Source organism: Haliotis rufescens, unplaced genomic scaffold (assembly GCF_023055435.1).
Source record: "Haliotis rufescens isolate VD_foot unplaced genomic scaffold, xgHalRufe1.0.p SCAF_1, whole genome shotgun sequence".
In the NCBI taxonomy this organism is placed as follows: domain Eukaryota; kingdom Metazoa; phylum Mollusca; class Gastropoda; order Lepetellida; family Haliotidae; genus Haliotis; species Haliotis rufescens.
In genome coordinates, this window is record NW_025963779.1 from 36,788,171 (window position 1) to 36,802,495 (window position 14,325).

Here is a 14,325-nt window from a genome sequence, read left to right on the forward strand (position 1 = left end):
TTACTGAACGATTAGATAGCTTGAATTGTTGCATACGGTTTCTAATACAAACATTTGTTCACGTACATTGGTAATATTATATAATTTAAACTATGCTTGCTTAGGGAGTTTATTTATGTATGTTGTAGGTGATTACAGAACAAAATGTAAATTAGACTGGGAGTAAGTCTATCTTTGATATGTGATGACAATGATTTCCGGCGGTTGCGCACGTAGTTGCGAAACTGTAGAAGTCAATAGCGACACCTAGTGGACAAAATTGAAAATGGGATAACTCTCAGAAAACTCTATCAGAATCACATGACAGTCAAGACTTGTAAACTGTAAACAAGATGAGGATTTTTTTCTTTGTGGCGCACCTAATTTGTGCTGTGTCCTTAGGTAAATACTTTCGTGTGTGCTTCCCCGTTTTCAAGACATAATGTGTTCCAGAAAATTATCCCAAAGACCTTCGTTAGATGTGATATGGGATAGCGGCAATCACAAGTCAAGCAGTCAATTGTTTTCCAAATATCCAATAAAATACCAAAGGAATTATACGTTGACATCTAACTAAAAAAATGAAAGAGAGAACAAGGAATAAAACCTAACAACTACATCTATACATTATGATACACCAACCATGGAAACTGACAATGAGTCGAATTACTATTGATCAATTGCTATTGAACTATAAATGACATATATTCTCGAACACAGAATATCCCTCATGTCATGGGCATGTTTTTAATTATTGTTATTATACCCCCCCAAATAATAATAATAATTAAAATGAATAAATAAATTATAATAATAAAATGTATGGCTAATATATTTTTACATCTGGCTAAAAATCTTGTATTATGCAGACAAATTGGCCTTGTTTTTTCAATGAAAATTTTACGATGCAGTTTACCGGGCGCAGCCCACTATAGCACAAATTGGCTCAGGCTGCTGACTGTGGCTGTTGATTCACAGATCTCGCATGCCACTTCGATCCTTAGGGTTAGTTGTGTTAAGGTTAGGGTAGGTTACTCCAGTCCATCTATATCAACCCGTTACCGGGTACAGTCCCAGTTTTAGTTGTAATCATGATGGGTTATACCTAAAACGGCACCTCAGCAAAACGGCACCTGGCGAAAACGGCACCGATTGGCGAAAACGTCACCTCGCCTCAAGCGAAAACGGCTACTATTGCCTTGGTAAAATAAATGAAATTAAACTTACATGGTTGCTTGCAAACACCAATAATTGTGAAATGTTAAAACAAGTTTACATTAGAAATTAGCCTCTACTCCAACTATATTCCTACTTAGCCTATACGCAACTCAACTTATTGTGAAAACATAACATGCCTTGAAGTAAAATAAATGAAATTAAACTCACATCGTCTCTTACAAACACCAATGATAGAGAAATATTAAAACAAATTTACATAAGAAATTAGCCCCCTACTCCAATTTACTCGCCGACTCTGATTGGGAGGCGCAAGTAACTTATTGTGAAAATATTATATGCTTTGAAGTAAAATAAATGAAATTAATCTTACATCGTCGCTTACAAACACCAATAATTGTGAAAAGTTCAAACAAGTTTACATTAGAAATTAGCCCCCTGAGTCAGCTACTATCACAAAGCTCGGTGGTACATGGGCCGATATTGTAAACATGAGATGAAGATGAAAACTGTGAAGAACTGTATATATATAGTCTGGAAGGTAATTTAAGGTATCAACGTTTACTACAATACCTGAAAAACTATCGGACCTACTCCAGTCAAAGTTGGTATGAGATTATTAAACAGTCATACATAACAGGATATTACATTTAAAGACAATCAGTGCATGAATACAAAATCTGTCTATTTAGCTATCACTATATTTCATCAACAACCAGACCTGTTCGTCATGGGGGATTCAAATCCGGACTGAGGGCAGGCCAAGGCATGATTTGGATGTTGTGCTGCTGGAGGAAGTCCCTGGTGACTCTGGCAACATAAATCGTTCTAATCGTTATTAAAAACAGAGGTGCCGTCACACAGTAGCCGTTTTCGCCAAATGCGGTGCTGTTTTCGCCAGAGAATTCGGTGACGTTTTGCTGAGGTGCCGTTTTAGCCTGCACCCATCATGATGACACGGATGTTGGTGGGCAGGTTAGGTAGTAACCACGGTAACAGCAATGTGTTGTTTGTTTGTCTATTTCTCTTACACCGATGAACATACTGAAGTTTGTAATTTGTATACTAATCAAAATTGCTCAGTATTAATTAACCGATACCCCAATATGTGTGATACCTATAGCATGATAGCATGGTACATCTACTTGTTCACTCAGACAGTATTAACAATGTTTTTATGTCATGATTTCAGCTCCAACTCCATGTACCAAGAAGGATTATGGGAAAGGGTCTTTTGTATGTGTGTGTAACGAGGTGAGCTGTGACACAGTGGAAGCTAATACCCCACTGACTCGTGGGATGATGGCACAGTACACCTCATCGTCAAAGCAACACAGACTGGACAAGCAAGTTGTCAAGTTTGAAGCCAATGCAACAGGATCTTGTAAGTTATTGCTTTGCGCATGATGGGTAGGAAATTGGGAGGCATCTAATACAGTTTCAATTTAGCAATCAATTAATTGAATCCTAATATTTAAAATGTTTAAACTAGTAAGTGTAATTACAAATGATCTCTGAAACTAGATGTCTTTGCCTCTTCTGGCTTATAAGTGGAAGTTTTGTTTGTTTGTTTAACGCCACACTCAGCAATTTTCCAGCTGTATGATGTCGGTCTGTAAATAATCGAGTCTTGACCAGACAATCCAGTGATTGACATCATAAGCATCGATCCATGCAATTGGGACACAATGACATGCATCAACTAAGTCAGCGAGTCTGACCACCTGATGCGGTTAGTCGCCTCTTACGATAAGCATAGTCGCTTTTTACAGCAAGCATGAGTTGCTGATTACCTATTCTACCCCCAATCTTCACGGGTCTATAAGTTGAAGTACTGATAACATATACCGTATTCAACGTAAAGCGCTCCGCTCTAATAAGTGCCCACAGCGATATTTGCTAACATATTGGCTAGAGAACGATCCCAATTCCTTCTAACTGATCAATGTACACAAGACTTATTTATTTGTGTATAATACACACTCGTGTGTTATATGCACCTTATGGGCAATTAAATTCTGGAAAAATATATCTGTCATGTATAATACACAAAGACTTTTCTTTTGTATCATTTCAGGCTGTCAGCATAAACCACAAAATTTATGATCTTTCAACTCTGTTTTTTTTTCACCAAAATTTAATTCTAATAAGTGCCCCCTATTTCTAATTTTAAGAGTGCCCTGGGCACTTATTTCGTCGAATACGGTACTAAAATAAAAATATATGTAATGTAAGTTTCAACCTAAAGGACTTCTGTAAGGTTTGGCAACATTTGTTGATCTTTTTCGGTAGTGTCTTAAGTTTAATGTCATAGATTGAGCCCTTTTTGGCAATACGATGTGCTGATTTTTATCAAACTTGTTTATGGACCCACCAACCCCTAAGGAAATGTGATGTGGAAGGAAGTGAAATATGCAAAGCAAATAATTTATTGTTCTGCCATATGCAAACCAAACTAAATGTGCTTACAGGACATTCAACAGGACCAAAGGAAACAGATAATCAATGTCGCCTATACAGACCTTTTTACATGCAAAAACATATTAGCTCAGAAGAAAAGGCTGGCCTTTTGCCATCCTTTTGATTGTCTCAAGTAGTTTATTTCTTCTATTTGATTGAGGCAGGTGATTTTCCTTAAATCAAGCAACTTTATACCTTTGATGATTTTACTTTTGTTATCCTTTTCCTTCAGTGATGTTATTGAATCAGGTAATTTTCCTAAAATCCTGGAATTTTATCATCTATTATTTCCTTGCAGATACTTACACAATCAACCGCACCGAGACATTCCAGACTGTGATTGGGTTTGGTGGGGCCTTCACAGACGCTGCTGGCATCAACATCCTGACTCTGCCCCCCAAGGCTCAGGACAACCTCATCTCCTCCTACTTCGCTCCATCAGGTACGTGGCAAATGATGCTTTGTATTTGTTTGTGGTAATTTCTCACCAAGTAAGTGGGTGAGTTGGGTTTTTAGCCGCTTTGAACAGTATTCCAGTTATATCACTGCATGTCAGCTTGATGTGGGGAGAAGGCCTGAAGTGATGCACGTCTCAGACGTTTACACTTTGATGAAACCCTTGAAGTATAATTGGGATAAACCCATGATGATAGGTTTCTGGCATGCCCAAGGGAAGCAAATCTGTACATTTAATTGTGACGTCTTAGACGACTGGGCTACCTGTTCCCCCTAGGTAAATGGAATAAATCAAGGTTGAATGACAACTGATGTTAATGTTCTCATATTATCAGTCTGCTATACACAGAACCAGGATGTCTGTTCTTGTACAGTGCTGTATAGGAGTAAAGTGTTTTGTTAAACTTTTATTTAATATGGTCAGTGATGAAAATCCTTCGCTCCGAGGGGCATGGGTGGTCGAGTAGTCTAACCTGGGAATTGCACAGGATTCCAAACTAAGTACCTTTGGCAGGTAAATTAGGAAACAAATGGTATTAACATTGCATTTTAATAATGTACAGTTAAGTGTTTAAGGCTCTTCCTCTTTATTTGTCCAATTGATATATATTGATCAGTAAGATCCAAGTCACCTTGACAAAGCCATAACATTTGTTATACCTAAATTAACATAAATTGGAAAAGTTTTGGTTCCCATGTGGTAATTTTCACTGACATACGCTGCAGACTTGATGCCAGATATTAGGATTGTAAGTCATTATGCAGAGTTACATCCCTTAGTTCTCCTGACTGTGTGTCCGTCAATGCGCATGGGTTATAACCCTGTGTCCGTCAATGCACATGGGTTATGACCCTGTGTCCGTCAATGCACATGGGTTATGACCCTGTGTCCGTCAATGCACATGGGTTATGACCCTGTGTCCGTCAATGCACATGGGTTATGACCCTGTGTCCATCAATGCACATGGGTTATGACCCTGTGTCCGTCAATGCACATGGGTTATGACCCTGTGTCCATCAATGCACATGGGTTATGACCCTGTGTCCGTCAATGCACATGGGTTATGGACCTGTGTAAGTCAATGCGCATGGGTTTCACCAAGTGTTAAGCATCTATGACCTGCATCACCTCAGGCTTTCCCCCAATTTGAAATAGAGACAAAATATAACCGTGATAGCTGAAATTCTCCCCACATCTCACAGTGTTTTGTTGCTAGGTATTGAGTACACTACTGGTCGTATCCCGATGGCGAGCTGTGACTTCTCTACACGCCCCTACTCATATGATGACCATCCCAATGACTTCAACCTTACTCAGTTCTCACTAGCCCCTGATGATCTCAAATACAAGGTAAGATCATTGACAAGAACCTGCAGCATTCTCAGTCTCCTTCAAATCCGATCATCTTACTCTGATAGATACATCTTTGTGTCAAGATCCGAGGAGCCTCCATGGAAGGTGGCGTCAGGGGTTGCCCGAGTGAACTTTGACCACCCAATCTAGATGAAGGATGTCTAGGTTCTTGAGCCAATCAGATGTCAGCTTTGTAATACAATTCAGTTTCATTACTTTTTACTAACAGATATACCCTCGAAAGGACACCCTTCTGGTGTAGGTGACATATCTGCTACAATGTGTTTTGCAATCAGTTATAATTGTTTTCTAGATACAGAAATCAGATATGCTTGTCTCAATACTTACTCTCAATATTCTCTCATAACAAGAATTTCGAAGACACAACACTGATTGGCTGATTGTGATGTATAAAATTTCTTCTCTTCTATCACTCACCATAACATTGCTGTGATGTTGCAAGAAATGGTGTAAAAGGAAATCAGTCTTTCCTATTATTTTAGATTCCTGTAGTACAGAAAGCGATGGCCATGAGTCAGCGAAAGATTTCCATATTTGGAAGTCCATGGAGTGCCCCAGCATGGATGAAGACAAACAACAACATGACTGGGAAGGGGTCACTGATTGGTCAGCCAGGTGGACCGTACTACAAAACATGGGCTAACTATTTCATCAGGTGTGATCTTTGATTGCAAATTTACATCAATTGTTCAGGCCTTTGATTGAAATCGTCTGTCATTTTCATTGATATGTTTATATTTTGATTTCTTCAGGTAATAGTTTGATTTCTATACTCTCACATTATTGCAAATAGTTGTATTACATTAAGTAATACGTTACCACTGTTATACCGAGGCTGTTGTCTCCCACAACTGCTGCTATAGCGAAATCTACCACAGAGGTCTCAATTACCTCATGCAGCACGTGCGTAGCCACCTAGCTGCCATGTGACACCCTTCACTCTTGTCTCCTTCGTCTGCTTAGCAAGACGTGTTTTCTCCTGCTGAAGCGTTCCTTGAAGATTTGGTGATATTTATTATAGTTTATTCTCTAATAAACTGTGCTTTTATGGGGGCGTTGCGGTAGCTACACTTGGTTATAATTTTCCCGCCCTTTTTTCTATATACTTGCGGGGTTCGCGTATGCACGTTGTGTTTACGTTTCCCCTGTTCTTGTCTGTTTTGGGGGTTAACATAACTTATTTCTTTAATAAAAGTTATATGTGTATGTTATATGTTCACATTGCTCGTTTATTCTTGTGAAAATGCTCGTTTGTGAATCATTGTGGTGCGTGCGTTGTAACCATGTTTTGTTCTTTGTTTATAGCAAACAATCAATGTCTGACATGGATATGTCCCCAGTATCCACCCCCTCTACCCCTGCTCCTCGGAGTTGTGGGGTGTGCAGAAAGTTTTTGTCGTCCCGGGATCCCCACGATCGTTGCCCGCGGTGCAGGGTTCCTTGCGGGGACACCCGGTGCACCCTGTGCGAAGGTCTGGGGCCTGCGGAGTTTGAGCGGTACCGGCTGTACGTACAGTCCGTCTCCACCCCTGTGGTGGCCGGTTCGTCCGGTCGGGGCCCCCGTGCGGGTACCACCTCCTCGGCTGCGGCGGATCCCCTTGCGGCCCTCGGGCTGTCTGGGGATTCCGTCGCCGCATTGTTGTCGAAACTTGTGGACTCCAAGCTGGCGGCTTATCTCAAGATAGGCCGCTGGCTGTTCCGTCCCCGGCCTCTTCAGTGGCCGCGGGTTCGGACGCGGGGTCCGCCGGTACGGCGGCGGCTGCCGTGGTTACCGGTCCTTCCCCCGAACTGTTGCTTCCGCTATCGGTTAAGGACCGCGTGGCCATGGTTTATGACCTCTTCGAGGACATGCCAAAGCCCCTGCCGATACCGCGGGGAATCCACGGTTCCGTGGGTTCCTCTGAGGTGTATGACGAGACGTCCGACAAGGCTTTCCCGGCATCAACCTTGCTGCGCAGGATTAAGCCTTCTTTGGAGAAGGCCTTCACGGCTGCCTCCGGTCGGGGTCTCCCGTTACCTCCCCCGTCGTGGAGAAAAGGGTCTTTCCCAGTACATGACCTTGCCTTTCCCGAGGCTGGTCCTTCTGCGGAAGCCCATGTGGAGCGTTTGGGGGTCTGTGCCCCACCGGTTGCCACGGTACCACAAGGTACCTTGCAACAGCTGGACACCCTCGCTCGACACTCCATGCTGGCAATGTCTCACGGAGACACATACCTGGCTGCAGCGGCCAGTCTGGTCGAAGGTTCTCCTACGGACCGAGACCAGCGCATTTACAACTGCTTGCTCGGTTTGAATGCTTCCCTGGAGTACGTTGCCGGGGCTTCGGCCTTTGTTTCTGGCACGTGCCATTTTCTTCGGCGCCAGTCGTATCTGGTTGCTTCAGGGTTGGACGCTGACAATCAGGAGGTGCTCCTTTCGCAGCCTTGGTCTGCTCGGACCCTGTTTAATAACAACATCCCTGGGGTTCTGAAGGAACAACAGGCCGCTGTGTCTGCCGAGGCCTCTCGGCACACACTGGATCTTGTGGGGTCCTTGCATAGGCGCCTTGGTGCCGCTCCGAAGCGGAGCGCGCCCCAGGATGCTGCGTCCGGCAGGCCTAAGGGGTCGGGTCCTTCTTCCTCCGGGAAGAAGCCCCGCTCTGAGGGCTCCGGTAAGGGTTCTCAGCAGCCCTTTCGCGGGAAGAAGGGGAACTGGGGGAAGCCCAAGTCATCTAAGGACGGCAAGGGCCCCTCCAGGTGACTCTCATTGGAGGGGTTCGTATGCCGACAGCGCCAACTTCGGTTGGCCCATAGGCGAACCCGAGTCACTTGGCCCTGGACAGTTGCGCCTGCCGCAGCCCGTCCGGCCCCCCTCTCTTTCCCAAGTGGGAGCCAGACTCCAGACTTACTGGGAGAATTGGGAACAAGTGTTCGACGACCCGGGGGTGGTCAACACGATTCGGTATGGCTATCGGCTCGATCTCATAGCGAATCCGCCGCTCACCATTGCCCCGTCGGCAGGTTTCTATTCGGCAGGTTGGTGGAGAAGAGGGCAGTTCGGGAGTTAGCTCTACCAGAAGTAACACCGGGGTTTTACTCCGGGATATTTCTCGTTCCCAAGAAGGACAGTGCCGAACTCAGAATGATTCACAACTTGAAATCGTTTAACGAGTTCTACCTGCGCAAGCCGCCCAAGTTCAGAATGTTGAGCTTGACGGACCTGAAAGCACTGATCATGCCGGCCGACTGGCTAGCTTCGATCGACCTGAAGGATGCTTATCTGCATGTTCCGATTCACTCGGATCATCACAAGTATCTCAGGTTTGTCTTTCAAGGCAGGCACTACGAGTGGGTTGTACTCACATTCGGTCTTTCCTCCGCTCCCTGGCTGTTCACCCAGTTAACCACCCCCATAGTGGGGTTCCTCCACCGGAGGGGTGTCCGGTACTTCGCGTACCTGGACGACTCGCTAGTAGCAAATCGAATGTCGGACACCCTGTCACGCCATCTCGTTTTCGCACGTCGGCTCTTGGAGCAATTGGGGTGGATTGTCAATCTCCCCAAGAGCGAGTTAACCCCTTCTCAGAACTTGCAGTTCATCAGAGGTCGGTTCAACACGGTGTCCCATCGCCTATTTGTCCCCCCAGACCGGTGGCACAAAATTCAGGCGATGATTGCCAAAGTCTTAGCGGTGCAATAGACTGTTCACTTTTGGGAACAGCTGTTAGGGCTACTTGTATCAACCCAGGACTACACCGAACGGGGTCGTCTCCAACTCCGCCCGCTGCAACGGTTTTTAATCCAGTTGTTAGCAACGGAGGTGAACAGTGCGACCGTCGCCCTCCCGGATCGGCTCTGACCGCATCTGGAGTGGTGGACGGTCCCTTACAATGTCTTATCAGGAGTCTCTATGCGGCCCTACCGGGCCACATTGAACCTGTATACAGACGCCTCTCTAGTGGGCTGGGGCGCCCATCAAGAGGGGGAGGTGAGCTCAGGGCTGTGGTGCGTAGACGAACTAGGTCTTCACATCAATTGTCTCGAGTTCAAGGCAGTGATCAACGCAGTCAATCACTGGAAGCATCGTCTCGTCGATGCCCGGCTCATGCTGGCGACCGACAACACGACGGTAGTGTCCTATGTGAACAAACTGGGGGGAACCCACAGTCACTCGCTACTCGATCTCACGTTCGAGTTTTACGCTCTGGTGGACAGTGTCCCGTGCCAGATACGCGCCCGTCACATCCCAGGTGTGCGGAACGTACTGGCCGATGCTCTATCGAGGCCTCAGGATCCGAGCCCCACAGAGTGGATGCTGAACCCAGTAGTGTTTCAGTGGCTGTGCGAACGTTTGGGTCGTCCGATGGTCGACCTGTTCGCAACACAGTTCAACAATCAACTCCCGGTGTTTGAATCACCAGTCCCGGACCCGAGGGCCATCGATCACGAAGCTCTCGCGTTAGACTGGACGGGCTTGGACGCTTATGCTTACCCGCCGACAGCGTTGATACCACACATTCTAAGCCGGCTTCGAGGAGTTCGCTGTCGAATGTTACTGATCACGCCCATGTGGCCGAACAGATCGTGGTACCCCGACTTGCTGACCCAGGTCACGCAGTCGCCACTCCTACTGCCTGTGAGACCGGATCTCTTGATCCACCCTCACACCCGTCAGCTTCATCCAAACGCAGGGCAGTTCAATCTGCACGCGTGGATGTTGTCACCGAGCGTCTGAGGAGTAAAGGTTTTTCTCGCCGGGCGTCTCGGGCATACGTTAGTATGCATCGTGATTCTACCCAGAAGGTGTATAATGCACGTTGGGTTATTTTCACGAAGTGGTGTTGTAAACATCACATTCATTCGCCAGATAAGGTATCTGTGCAGGATATTGCTCGTTTCATGTCTCACTTGCGAGAGACCCGGAAACTCTCCGGGGGTTCCATTGCCAACTATGTCTCGTCCGTTGCTACGGTACGGGACGTTGCTATGGGTACCAGTCTCTCCAAAGAGCCGGTGATACGGGGTATTATCAAGGGTTTCAAACAGCACGATCTTAAGAAGGGCCGCCTTCGGGCCCCGGCCCAGGGATCTTTCCCTAGTGTTGCAATCACTTACGGAAGCTCCGTATGAACCCTTGCATAGTGCTTCGTTCCGTCATGTGACTTGGAAAACAGCATTTCTCCTCTCCTTTGCCACGGCGGCACGTGTATCCGAAATTCATGCACTCGATGTCGCCAAGGTACGATTCGATAGGGGTGACGAAGGAGCGGTCCGCCTGGGCCTGCTCATGGGCTTCGTCGCCAAGAATCAGAGAGTCGGGCAAACGGAGAGAGAATTCACTGTAAGATCCCTCAAAGAAATCTTACATCCTGCTGATACTGAGGACAGAGCGCTGTGTCTGGTTAGGGCCCTTAAGTATTATCTTAAGGCTTCGAATGAACGTAGACAAGGGCGTGACCGTCTGTTCATATCGTGTAACCCTAATCGCACGGTTGACATACCTCGCAACCCGATTGCGTTGTGGCTTCGTTCTGTCATCAATCTGGCGTACCGGTCTCGGGGGTTACCGGTAGCGGGGTCAAACCCGCACGAGACCAGGGCGCTAGCGGCAACATTTGCCCTACACTCGAATATCTCTGTTCACAGAATATTATGAGGTTGTTACTGGCGTTCTGACTCGGTTTTTGCCAATCATTACCTCAGAAAGGTTTCTGATGAAGACGTGGAGGGGGTGCACCGTCTTGGGCCGCTGATCGCGGCACAAGCGGTCATCTAGGGGATGTGTCCAGCGCAATTCCAAACTCCGCAGTCGTCAGTCCTTGCGCGGTGGTCAATCTGGGTCGTCTCCAATGTTCCCACGCCGTGGGTACAGGAGTGGGGGTCCTGCAAACCAGCGCACTCACACCACAGGTGAGGCGGCTTTTTGTGTGTTTTGTCCTTATTTGTATTTTGACAATTATGCATTTAATTGTCTGTCGTGTATTCCAACCTTGCGATACATGCTTACGAATACTGGAATTAGGTCACCCGCCTAATGCATACTTTAAGTAGGCTTGCTCTGGGATATACGGTCTGAAGGAAATTAATTTCCCTCCTTTCGACTGTTTAACCTGATCTAAGATTTAGCTCACGCGGATACAGTGTTCTCATCCGCTGCGGCGATGAAATACCTATCCAGTGGGGCCGTTTGGAGTCACCAATCGTTTTGGCAATGACGATTGAGCCTTACGGTATGCGCTTGACAGTGCTTTGGTATTCCTATAGGGTAACGCCTAGCTAGGTGCATGCGCATCGAGTGCTTCCGCCTTGGTGTTTACTTCCGCTGGTCGGAAGGAACGCTAGCAGTCAGGATTCGGGTTGTAGGTGCTCCCCACCGCCTACTGTGGTAGTCAGACTCGGTATAACAGTGGTAACGTATTACTTAATGTAATTTGTAGAATTTTCTTATTCGGAATATTCTATAAGTAATACGTTACCACTGGGCTGCTGCCCGCCCGTCCGTCCCCCGAGCACTTGCTCTCGCAGGAGACAAGAGTGAAGGGTGTCACATGGCAGCTAGGTGGCTACGCACGTGCTGCATGAGGTAATTGAGATCTCTGTGGTAGATTTCGCTATAGCAGCAGTTGTGGGAGACAACAGCCTCGGTATAACAGTGGTAACGTATTACTTATAGAATATTCCGAATAGGAAAATTCTACAAAATTTTGCAAAATTATAAGTTATGGAATGGTGTGAGTTATTTTGAAATAAAAGCACATTTCAAGTCAATGTTTCCATGGTAACTCAATTTCTAGGTTTCTTCAAGAGTATGAGAAGCACAACATCAGCTTGTGGGGCCTGACAGCTCAGAATGAACCAACTGACGGGGAGATCGATAAGTTCTTCTTCCAGTGCATGGGCTGGACTCCCGAGCAGCAGAGAGACTTCATAATCCAGGATCTCGGCCCTGCCCTGCATCAGAACGGGTTTGGTGACATCAAACTGATGATACTGGACGACAGTCGCCTCTTGTTACCCTACTGGGCAGAGAAAGTGAGTTACCTGTGACTTACCTGATTAGCATAGGTCTGTACATTACCTCTGAAAGGTCTGTGTATATACTTCAACCAAGGCCTAATACCGCAGAATGTCATCATGGTTGATCATTATGTCAAGTCAAATTGACAAACTGAGATCTTTTTAAGCTTATTAGGAATGTCAGTTCAGTAAGGAGGTTTATTTATTTTACTTCTATTACTGTAAACACATTGGAAACTCATACTGGGTGAAGAGACATAGTGGAAATGTTTTGTAAAGATACTGATGATCAAGATTCATACTTTACAATACGTTGAACTCGGCCGAAAATATGTGCATGAATTTGTTCTTGAATGTGTCTGTTTTGCAGAGAAAGTGTAAGCATAATGCAAAATTGTAAGAAATTTGTTTCCAGGCAATGGTTTTGGTAGGTTTCTTGTCGAGTTGTTAAAGTATGTTCTATGAGAGCTGTTTTGTTTATGTAAATGCAGATATGATTTGGGACAAATGGTATTTAGAAAGATTGTAGTCGAGATTGCCTTGTTCTGACAGCCATGGTATTACCCATTATGACCACCAGGTGTTGTCTGACTCCTCCGCTGCGCAGTACGTAGCTGGGGTCGCTGTCCACTGGTACCTGGACCAAGTGACCACCTCTGATGCTCTGGATTTCACCCATAACATGTTCCCTGATAAGTTTATCCTGGGAACAGAGGCTTGTACTGGAGAACTGCCCTGGGACGAGAAGGTGTCTCTCGGCAGCTGGAAGAGGGCCCAGCAGTACACCCACGACATCATCCAGGTGGTGGACAGAACCTTGCACCCACCCCAGGGCAGGCACTCCCTCCCAGCTGCAGGCACTCCCTCTCAGTTGCAGGCACTCATTGCAGGCCCCAGGCTCTCTAGTGGTCAGAGCGGACTCCAGTGATACCTTGTTCTGGTCCTACTATACACTGAAATGTGGTTAACTCTCAGTATTTCTACACTTGATGTATCAAAATAGTGATTTGGTGTAAATATCAAAGATTACTCATTACCCCAGTTGCATCGTAAACATTTCTGTTTTTCATCTTAATCCAGATTTTTGTTACTTTATCTCAAAATCTTCTCAAAATCTCAATAACTTTGAGATCATACAGTCAATCAGGCTTATGAAAAAGCACTCCCGGAATAAGATATAAGGATTATTTTGAGATGTCTATTTTGGAGATACTGAGAGCTGACTGTATCACATGCCCAGCATCTTGCGTGAATGTCCCTGCATCACCTCCCATGTTCCTGTCCCCCCAGGTGTTCACCTCCCCAGCTGCCAGGAGGTACATCTCTGGTATCGCTGTACACTGGTATGAGGACCCCTTCCTCCCCACCCTCCCGCTGGACAACACCCACAACGAGTTCCCCGACCTGTTCCTCCTGGCCACAGAGGCGTGTGAGGGCTCCATGTTCTACCAGCCAGACAAAGTTAGCCTCGGGAGCTGGAGAAGAGCCCAGGCATACACTCACTCCATTATAAAGGTTGTCTCACACTCACTCCATCATACAGGTTGTCTCACACTCACTCCATCATACAGGTTGTCTCACACTCCATCATACAGGTTGTCTCACACTCACTCCATCATACAGGTTGTCTCACACTCACTCCATCATACAGGTTGTCTCACACTCCATCATACAGGTTGTCTCACACTCACTCCATCATACAGGTTGTCTCACACTCACTCCATCATACAGGTTGTCTCACACTCCATCATACAGGTTGTCTCACACTCACTCCATCATACAGGTTGTCTCACACTCACTCCATCATACAGGTTGTCTCACACTCACTCCATTATACAGGGTGTCTCACACTCACTCCATCATACAGGTTGTCTCACACTCACT

The 14,325-nt window shown here is 46.0% G+C and overlaps 1 protein-coding gene across 2 annotated transcripts in view; it reads left to right on the forward strand.

Annotated features, from left to right (window-relative positions):
- Positions 1–253: 253 nt before the first annotated feature.
- Positions 254–14,325, forward strand: part of LOC124135701 (lysosomal acid glucosylceramidase-like) — a 33,844-nt gene continuing 19,772 nt past the window's right edge. Inside the window, exons 1-7 of one of the 2 annotated variants that reach the window (XM_046501179.2) lie at positions 254–381; positions 2,348–2,539; positions 3,914–4,057; positions 5,289–5,422; positions 5,929–6,101; positions 12,219–12,456; positions 13,022–13,243. In XM_046501179.2, coding sequence (XP_046357135.2) covers positions 333–381; positions 2,348–2,539; positions 3,914–4,057; positions 5,289–5,422; positions 5,929–6,101; positions 12,219–12,456; positions 13,022–13,243 — 1,152 coding nt within the window. In that variant the 5' untranslated portion in view covers positions 254–332. Of the gene's footprint in view, positions 382–2,347; positions 2,540–3,913; positions 4,058–5,288; positions 5,423–5,928; positions 6,102–12,218; positions 12,457–13,021; positions 13,244–13,731; positions 13,957–14,325 lie in introns of both variants that reach the window. The other variant, XM_046501178.2, reaches the window with a different exon arrangement.